Source organism: Stegodyphus dumicola, chromosome 4 (assembly GCF_044657685.1).
Source record: "Stegodyphus dumicola isolate Sdum_Otavi_A_Nest chromosome 4, ASM4465768v1".
Lineage (NCBI taxonomy): Eukaryota > Metazoa > Arthropoda > Arachnida > Araneae > Eresidae > Stegodyphus > Stegodyphus dumicola.
Window position 1 is genome coordinate 114,240,929 of NC_140771.1, and position 10,350 is coordinate 114,251,278.

General features: G+C 37.2%; 2 protein-coding genes across 2 annotated transcripts; one reads left to right on the top strand and one right to left on the bottom strand.

Moving 5' to 3' along the window:
• The first annotated feature begins 2 nt into the window (after nucleotides 1-2).
• On the top strand, nucleotides 3-1,667 carry LOC118194479 (uncharacterized). Its single transcript, XM_035365625.2, has 5 exons — nucleotides 3-281; nucleotides 374-618; nucleotides 698-785; nucleotides 889-1,180; nucleotides 1,283-1,667. Exons 1-5 carry the CDS (start codon nucleotides 30-32, stop codon nucleotides 1,570-1,572), a joined length of 1,167 nt encoding a protein of 388 aa, XP_035221516.2. The 5' UTR covers nucleotides 3-29; the 3' UTR covers nucleotides 1,573-1,667.
• A 6,765-nt stretch (nucleotides 1,668-8,432) lies between these two features.
• Nucleotides 8,433-9,725, bottom strand: LOC118194481 (uncharacterized). The gene is made up of 3 exons (XM_035365626.2): nucleotides 9,616-9,725; nucleotides 9,373-9,516; nucleotides 8,433-9,283 (listed from the first exon to the last, which is right to left on the bottom strand). Exons 1-3 carry the CDS (start codon nucleotides 9,640-9,642, stop codon nucleotides 8,447-8,449), a joined length of 1,008 nt encoding a protein of 335 aa, XP_035221517.2. The 5' UTR covers nucleotides 9,643-9,725; the 3' UTR covers nucleotides 8,433-8,446.
• Between the last annotated feature and the right edge of the window lie 625 nt (nucleotides 9,726-10,350).

Consider the following 10,350-nt stretch of genomic DNA (forward strand, 5'->3'; position numbering starts at 1 on the left):
TCTACCCTGTGGGACATCCAACAATCATCATGGAAAGCTTTAGAGATGTGGAAGATTATTTTGGAATTATCCAATGCCGAGTGATTCCTCCACGGAATCTGTATCTTCCGGTACTGCCCTATCGGTGCCGGAAGAAGCTGATGTTCCCCCTGTGTCGGACTTGCGCCCTTCTTCAACTGCAGACTCCGTGTACCCACACAGACGACGAGCGAGCTCTTGTCGGAACGTGGGTAACGGAGGAAGTCAAACTGGCGAAAAAGAAAGGTTACCGCGTCACACATGTAAGTACTCAAAGATTATTTTAATCTTTATTTAGTTTCAGAGGTTACTTTTAAATATTTTTTATAACTGACATTTATTTTTTATTTTCTAGATTTACGAAGTGTACAATTTCCAGGCATCGTCTACTTCTCTATTCAGATCATACATTGATCTGTTTCTGAAGATCAAGCAGGAAAGTAGCGGATGGCCTTCGGAGTGTGTGACGGAAGAAGCCAGACTGAAGTACATTCGCCAGTATGAAGAAAGAGAGGGCGTCAAGTTGGAAGCTGAAAAGATTTCCAAGAACCCTGGGCGTCGACAAGTTGCCAAGTTGGCCCTAAACAGTTTCTGGGGCAGGTAAGATGATTTCTTTTGGACTTAAATTTTTTGTAAACATTTTTAATTCTTTGTGATTTATGTTGAATTTTTGTTTCAGATGGGGCATGAACGTCAACAAAGCGCAACTGACCTACGTACATACGGTGCCAGACTTTAATAAGATGTTGGCGGATCCTACTAAAAAAGTAAGTTTTCTTATCGATTTTATCCATCTATAAGCTTAGTGTGTTTCAAACTGTTAACTCATAACTATTTTGAACTGTTAACTCATGACTCTTCTATTTTCAGATCAAAGATGTCTTTCTGCCCACGCCTGAGGTGGCTGCCATTTCCTGGGAGTCTGCGAAAGAGTTTGTGCCGCAGGATGCCTCGACCAACATTTTCCTAGTGACGTTCACAACAGCTTGGGCTCGTCTCAAGCTGTATAGTGAAATGGAAAAATTGGGTAGGGACGTCCTGTATCACGACACAGACTCCATAATATATGCCTCAAATGGAAGAAATGATCCCCCGTTAGGAAATTTTCTTGGAGAGTTCACGGATGAACTGGATGGAGATGTCATTAAAACCTTCGTCTCTGGTAAGGACCTTTAAAAAGTTCTTTATTTAATGTGTACCAAAAATGTTTAATGCATGTTTTTTTATTATTATCTCTTTTTCTCATGATGTTTTATTTTTTCAGGAGGACCGAAAAACTACGCATACCAGACGGCCAGTGGGAAAACTTGTTGCAAAGTTCGAGGATTTTCCTTGAACTTTCGCAATTCTCAGTTGCTGAATTTTGAAGCCATTAAAAGTCTGGTCTGCAGCCTCGACCGAAGTGAGATCATCTCTCTCCACAACCCCTGCAAAATCACCCGAGAAGCGAAGAGAAGAAAGGTGGTGAATAAACCGGAAACAAAACTGAACAGAATTGTATTAGACAAACGGGTAATTCAAAAAGACTTGAGCACATTGCCGTATGGTCATTAGTATATTGAAGAAGAACTTTTTATGTTTATGTTAGAACCTTATCTGAAAATGAAATTTTGTATGTATATATATATATATGTGTGTGTGTGTGTGTGTGTGTGTGTGTGTGCAGAATCATGCATTTGTATGTGTATAAAAGAAAACTTATTTAGAAAAAAAAATAAACAGAAGTTTGAATGATAAAATTGTGTTTTTCTTATTTGAAAGGATTTCATGAAAGGTAAGTTTTTCCCAGAAAATAATTGTCATATTTGATTTTCAAAAATTATTGTCATATTTGATTGATTGACAATCAAATATGACAATAATTTTTGAATTATTGTCAGTTGATAAATTGTCATATTTGATGTTAACTTAATTAGAAAGAAATACAACACCAATGATCAGCCATTACATTTATTCACGTACCATTACAATTTCAGCCATAGTTTGGAAGATGCGTTTCTTTTAGGTCTAGCATACATAGTTTTTACATTCATTAAATGTTTGTTTTTCACAAAGTCTTGAGGAAAGTTGTTAACATTCAGTACATTTTTAAACTGTTCAAAGGCAAAAGGTTTTTGAGTTCTATTTCTCAACAGAAAGTTTATCAACTGAACAATGTCAGAGCCAGAAAACTCATGACCATCCAGAATGAGTTCTTTATTCTGTGTCCATGAAATCTGATGCTCTTTAAGAAAATCTATTATTTTCTGTGCCGTTCTTCTCTGTTTCACAGGAACTGTTTGCATAATTTCCTTTTCTATATCTTTCTCAGAAAGTTGTTCAGGCGGTTGTTCTTCGGAAGTGTTCACATGAGGAAACGTAACATACTTTTGCAGAACTTGGATGTACAATTTAGACTTTTCTTCATCGTTCATTTTCTTTTTTAAAATGTTTTGAATCTGTGTATCTAAATCACTCAAATGTTCATCTTCAAATTGCTGCATACGGTCCAGGGGTACCAGGGCAAATTTCTTACTGTGTTCCATGGATAAGGGAGGATAAGACACTGACTGCTGCAGGAATCAGGAAAGATAGGAAACCGTCACCTTTTTGCACCAAAAGACGCCTTTTCTTAAAAAGAGGCACTTTTCTGTCCGCTAGTTTTCTTAACGTTCTTTTAAATGGGGCGAGTCGATTTTGACCCGTTTGGTGATGGGTACGTTTCCTTTTAGAAGATTTAAAACACACTCACAAACTGATTTTATGAGATGATTCGGACACTTTTTCAGTACAGCTGCTTTTATTCGACATTTTCCTAATAGTTTTAGATAATCCACATCTTTCAGATGAGACATGCTGATGACAAATGAACTCTTCTTCCTGCACACTTTCTTTTATATAGGTAGCAAATGCAGCCGCTTTGGTTAAAGCACAGCAATTAAATCCTTTTGCATGAATCGAACATGTTAAAGAACTTTTCTTTTTTAAATTCTCTATCTTAGGACAGTCTAGATTTATGATGACTCTACCTAATAAATTTTCTAAAAATAATTTCTTTTCTAATCCTTTCACGTATATGACAGAATAAATAGATGACAAATATTGCAAAATAATACGAAGGTGAGTATAAGGTAAAACACCCTCACTCCAATTCACATGATGATGATTTCTTGTGACCCAAGCAAAACACTTTTGCTGAGATCGTGATAATGTTTTCCAAGGCTGAGGGGGTAAAAATGACCAGCAACTGTGATAACCTTCATGCACGGTGTAAAAAGCTAATTCTTTAACAATGTAATAATGAGGCATCCGCTGAAAACCTTCGAAATCGATTACGATGGGAGAAGACATGTTAGCCATTCGACGTCTCAAACTGAAATGAACTATCGGGGCTGGTAGACATAGTATTTATCCCTAGGAAAGATGCCTGTACGAAGGCGAAGCGTTTCACTTGTTTCAGGTCGTAAATCAATCAACAAGTAGCTAAATGGAGTTGAAGTAGCATCCTGAAAAATTTCTTGAAAGGCCTTTACTTTTCCGGGGAACATTTGTCTAGCTAAATGCATAACTTGACTTTTATCTCGAGGATTTTTGTATAGGACAAGGTAATGGGAATTTAAATGAATATTTCTCATCTCCTTGCCTTGGTGAAAAAGATTTTGCGTTATAAAAACGACTGAAAGGTTTCGGTGATGACTTCCTTTTGTAAAAAGTTTGCTTAAGCGAGTATCACTTGCTAATTCAGACATTAAATCGTCTATGATAATTAAAGCATTTTTAAGATTCTGCATGTTAGATGGTAATCCTTCTTCAAAATTTACGTTTTTCATGGAATTAAAAAGAGGTTGATAACTTCCGTAGCAATAAATAATATTGGTCGGCATGGGATGGAACATTTTATGATCTATCAATTTCTTCACAAAAACCGTTTTTCCCGAACCGGTAGGTCCGCTCAGAAGACAAGTAGAAGGATGTACGAACTTGGGCAGTTCCATTTTTGGAAATGACAGCATGTTAAGAAAACACTGACTTTTATACTTTACCTAAAATCCTTTTGCATAAGACATTTATTCATTTTGTTTAAATAAGTGTAGAAACAAGAAACACAAGAGACATTTTTACAAATTAAAACAACTTTATTTTTTAAAAATCATGTTTACACCATATCTTTTTTTGACAAATTGAAATATTTGGAAATCATGATTCTTCCCATCTAAGGGTGATACAATGAGTTCCATACAGAGTCCTTGACAGCGTTTAATAATAAAATAAATACAATAATGTCCACATACATTAGAAGTTAAACTCTGAAGCGAAATCTTGTTCCAGCAAACATGACGATATTTCTTGACAAAGAATGTGATATCTTTTCCATATACTTCAGGCGGGAGTCCATAAGAGTCAAAAAATTCCAGAGTCTGTTTGTCTGCAATGTAGACAGCTAGCCAATGAGTTCCTTTTTCATCATGTTTATCCGTATTGAGCACCAGTGCACAGGGAAAACTTTGAATCGCAGGTATTTTATCACAAGGAAAAACACCCGCATAATATCTCAAAGAAATAGGATTTCGAGATAAGATTTGATGAATCTGTGATGAATTCATCAGTTTCCAAAATCGTACAGAATATTTCGAGCTTTATTGATTTCTATCAAATTTTCAAATTCAGCGTACACTAATAACGAAACAGTTTGTTGTAAGGGAGTCCCAAATTTTATTTCTAATCTTAAGTTGCTGTGTCGAACTAGATTTAAATGAGAGCCATCACAAAGGTCAGGTGACAGGTCGAAGCGAAATAAGGAATATCCTTTTGAAAATTCTGATCTTGAAAGGTAAAGTCGTCTGTCGTCTGCATTCATAAATAAATTCTGATAAGCTCGTATGAAATGATTTTTGTCAAAATTAGGCTGAAGAGGATTATGAGGTACCGGTTGCCCGTCCACATAAACGCCGATAAAGTTCATATTATAATGCTTGAATTCAAAAGGAGACTTTTTATAGTTTCCGTTAAAAGCATCATTATCGACACATGCCACCACAATACGATTAGGCATTTGACCTATGAAAATATTGTCTTGAATAAAACTCATATTTCCCGTTGGAATGGAATAGGCTTTGCAGAGCACTCTATTAATGGGATATTTGGCTGTTGATTTTTCTAGGCTTTTGGCAGGTCCTAGCACAACACCTGGGCTGACTCTCACTTTGCGTACAAACAATGAAGCTTGTTCGAGTAAAACTTTAAATTCACCTTCGCCCAATAAACAAAATTCAGGTTTGCTGCGTATGAGTTTAATTTTCATATCCACCATATTCAGCAAAAGTCTTTCCTGATGAAACATATCCAAGTGCAATTGGCCAATCATATCGACCGAAGCACTCAGTTTAAACAATTCTGCTCGTTGGTTGAATCCTTCATTCGGCTGAGTGTCTTGAATATCAAAAACATTCATACGTCCTGCTGTATCTTTGAAAAACAATTCTGATGACAGTTGAGACGTTTTCGTATCAAAACCATGATTCAATAATTTTTCTATCATGGCTCTGTAAGGATACGTGTTATTACTGGTGGAAACGAGTCTTTCATTTAAGCTAATATCCACTTGAGAAAACATAGAATGTAAAAAGAGATTGACAGGTCCCACTTAACTTTCAGCCGTGATTGGCTTGCCATCATTTTTTAAAATTTTCACTTTGACGTAGAGTTGTGTCTGTGATAAGTCTAGGTAGTCGTCTCCGCTTCCAGAAACATTGAACTCGACAGGACTTCCGATACATTGGCTAATGAATGAAATTCAACCCACTGACCTTTTTCGATAACTGTTTGTGTGGGAGGTAACGAAAATAAACCCAATTCGGATTTTGCGCATTCCGGAGAATCTTTTAACAGAAAAGCCATTACGAGTCAAAAATATCACGTCGTTGCACCTTCCTGGCTTTAGACGAAATGAAGTGTTTGGGGGTTTTGCGCTTCCTTTTAAACCTTCCGTGACCAATCATCTCATCTGCTTTCTGAACTGTTTTCCTCGCTAATTTTTTGCCAGCTTCATTAGATCTGGTTTTGAGGGAGACTTTAAAATTTTCTCCCGACAATACGTCGTTTGCAATTTGTGTTCCAGTCCGCAAGGCTTCTTTTCCGACTGTTTTTGCTCCCCTCATCAAAAAAGGCATAGCACTGCGAAACAGCTTTGCAAAAAATCCACCAATCCCATAACCTTTCTGTAAAATGGTTCCTTGATAGTAAGGTAATCCATTTCCAGTTTGAGCTAAATAATAATCTTCAAATTTTTTCGTGCAACACGTATAAAGCACCCACATGTTTTATGCTTCTAATCTTGCATACACAATCCAAATGAAATCAATTTGCAAATGAAGGCTTCTTTTACAGAATTTGTCTCAGACGAAAATGCAACACAAGAAATACTTTGCCTCTTTCGAATGGTACTAAATCTCCAGAGTGAAGTCTTATGTCAATATGTATAGTCTGAAAAGGTTGACGGATGACTGGCAAGTAAAAGGGCCGGGGGTAATGAGCGTTTATGATGTCTCCGTCATTTCCTTCTACGGTGACAATTTTTAACAACGGGGCTTGTACATCTCCCACAATTTGAGGTTCTACTAGATCGCAATACACATACATGACAGGAAAAGATACTTTGGGATCGGCTACAAAAGGACTTTGTTCCAATCCTTTGTAAACACCCGGCTCGAACCCTAGAAGCTCCGCTAATCCTTCGTGAAGAATGACTTTGCAGTTTTCGTCGGTCTTAATGGTCACTTTTTTCGTAACAGGATGATAACTGAATTCAATCTTATTTTTATGGGAAGGTATTTTCATGGCTTTTAATAAATCTGGTATCGTTTCATAACATCCTGGAGGCACTTTTCGAACTTCCAATTTTCCATCACCCAAATCAAATCCAAATAAATTATTGTCTTTTCGGACGTTATACCATGTGTGAGGGTAAATAAAGTCCACAAGAGATAACTCCCACTGACTATTTAAATCCATCGGAGTAGGAAGCTGAGTGGTAAATTGTGATATTTTGTTGTCTGGAAAAATACGCATGGAGCTGTCGCTGATCAGTGTGATAAAGAAAGACATGTTTCGTTCAAATGACAGATAAGCAGAATGTACGGGCCTTTTATACCCTTCTCACATCCTCCACCCAAGCATTGAAGCTTTCGGGGTACCCCTGAAATTTCACAAAATATTCTATTTTCCCGCGACGTTTCATCTTTCTTAAAACTTTTTCTACAGGATAATAACCAGAGTCCGAAACCTTTTGAAGTTCTTGTTTGTAAAACGTTCCTTGTATGTTCGTATCCTTTCTCAAAGACCATTTTTTCTCGGCTGATGCGTACCGTATCTCCAATCCTTAAATCGGTAGGAACAGGCACTTGTGCTGGTTGCTGTCCGTATAATGTTTTCCAAATTCTTTTTTGATTTTGTAGCGTAACGGATACAGGTTCTGTCTTAATACTACGATGCCATGTATGGTTATAACTGGATATCAATTTATCAATCACATCAATGTACTTTCGTGTATTCATTTCGGTAAAGTATTTCCACATTTTTGTTTTTAGAGTTCGATTAAATCGTTCTACGACAGAAGCTTTGGTTGTATTATGTGTCGTGAAAAAGCGAACGTTTCTCTTTTTCAAAAAATTTTGAACTTGTTTATTGGTAAACTCTTTCCCTGCATCTGTTTGTAATGATTCGGGTGTACGTTCCGAAAATATCTTTTCGAAAGCAGATTGGATAGACGTAGATGTTTTATCTTTGAGAGGGATAGCCCAAGCGTATTTGGAAAGGATATCTATACAGGTCAGCAAATATTTATATCCATCATTAAAAGAGGCCAGTTTTTGCATATCCACTAAATCAGATTGAAATTGTTCGTTTAAGCCTCCTACGATGACTCTGTTCCTGGGAAACGTGTGCCTCAAAGGCTTGTGCAAAGTATAAGAATCCTTGGTTTGCAACCATTTCTGGATGTCTTTTGTTTTTACGCGACCTTTTAAAGCACAATGCAAAGCAGCAACACCCCCGAAGCTTGCGGGGACCTGAGGATCCCGATAGGTCTGAGCCAGAGCTGCGTTCATTGCAACAGTTGTTATGATCTAAACGTATACTGATATTCATTTATATATGTTTAACTAGAACAGAAAAAAATACCCTAGTTTCACGTATGTTAAGATTCTAGAAATAGGTCTAAAAAACAAGAGAGAAAAATGAATGTTACTTAACATCTCAAAGGCTGAATAATGAATGATACACGTTTAAGAATAACAACACTATTTATACTCTATAAAAGTCAACAGGTATTTTGAAAATAATTTATGTGAGTAATCATTACATATTAATTCTTTTAAATAAGGTCTGAACCTGGAGACAGTCATGAGATCGTTGTAAAATAAAATAACATTTATTGAGCATCCTAATTATTTTACAAATATTCATAGTATTCAATACCTAAGACACCATTGGTAGTACAAAATGTGTTTCTTACTTCATCGAGTACATGGTTTAAACACACAGATTTTAAAAAGTCCTTGGTAATATAGTGAGCAGGTTTCACTAACATTAAATAGGATTCTTCACCCCAAATGTTTCCATAAAATTGCCTGGCGATGTCAACAGCATTGAATCTCAGAGCAATGGCATTCACAGTTTCTGTTTTATGAACGAGTTCTTCACAGTCTTTCAGCTGTTGATATTTCAGTTCGTCTTGTTGATTAAGAAGTTCTTCAAGTGACGTCTTTAGAATGATTTGAAGTCGCGCTCTTCCCATAGAAATGTCAAAGGATTGGGGTAGATTTTCCTCTCTGACAGGTTCGTCGGATACGCTTTCGTAGGCTTCACAAAAGTTCATGTTTTGATAAACGAGGTTGGTGACAATATCGCTGATACGGCTAAAGTTGGACATCAGTTCTTCCCACTGCGTCGTTGTAATGCTGAGGCTACTTTTTTCATCTCCTTGAGCAGAAAGTTGTTTCAGAGTGAAGTGAAAATCTTTATACGTGACCACAAAATTCTTGGGCAATTCCAGATTTAGTGTCAGCAGGTCTTGTTCCTCCACTGTCATGTTGGTTGCGAGAACATTCAAACACCATGGCTCAAAATTTACTCCTCGTCTTGTCGGATAGTAAGCTTTACCATATTTGGCATACTCTCGGATGTGCACAGTCACTTTTCCCTTGTAAATGCTGGGTCCCACAAAGACATTGTCCCCCATGTGAGTGAGCTCCTCTGGAATAGCGTCTTCGGTGAAGAGTCCTTTGCGCTGAAAAAAAAAAACTCAGTATATAATACATAAAATTGGGGTCACATACAATATCAACTTTAATATATAAGATTTTCGCAAATACGTACTTTTTTCTCGAAATGGGATGTTTCTTCTGCTTTTCTTTTGGCACAAGAGCTAGCTGATTCATTGAGAACATCTTGGGTGCGGTCTTCATGGCTCAACACTTTATCGTTCAAAGGCATAGGTTCATTCTCAAATAGGTTTTCCATCTGAAAAAAAGTAAAGACAAATTAAGCACATATTGCAAATTCAACTCTTTTTTAAAGATTAAAAATCTAAAAACAGTAACTTTTCAAAACGTTACTTACTTCTTTGTTGTTTCGTGCCTGATCCATTCGAAGCAGTGAAGAAAGATTGTCGAAGCAAAAGCAGGTACGTACACTCAGGGCGACAGGCAGGAAAGAAATGCGGAACGTTGCTCGGGATAACCTTATATCGGGTAGGAACTCTTTATTTCATCTCAACGGTGATTGGTTAAGAGACGGTGAGGTCATATTTCAAAGAATCTGATTGGTTCACAGAAAAGTATCCCTACACCTTAGCGGAGGCATACAAAGGTGTTATACGGCAGACGCCATTTTGTAAAACAACATGCCCCAACAAGAAATGGATGATGTCATTCCAAACACGTGGTTCAAGAGTTCGTTGCCACAAAACCTAAAAATATATATTCAATGCCACAAAAAATAAAAACTTTGAGACATAAAATCGTTGCCACAGAATCAAAACGAAACTTTGATGATGTCATTCCATGACGTGATACAAGATGGCGCTGGTGTCGTCACTTCCGGAGAAATCCAAGATGGCGGAGGCCACGTTTTTCTGAGACGTCACTTCCGGTTGTCACGTGATCCAAGATGGCGGAGGCGGCACATCAAAGGAACGCCCCCATTGCGACATCTATTGTTCTCTTACGTCATCTATTGTTATATTACGTCATGGCGGCATCCTTTGACCGCACGGTTACCTCCGCTTACTACTTGCGTTCTTTGATTGACAGTGCATTCATTACATTTACTTTAAATATAAGCAATATTATTTAT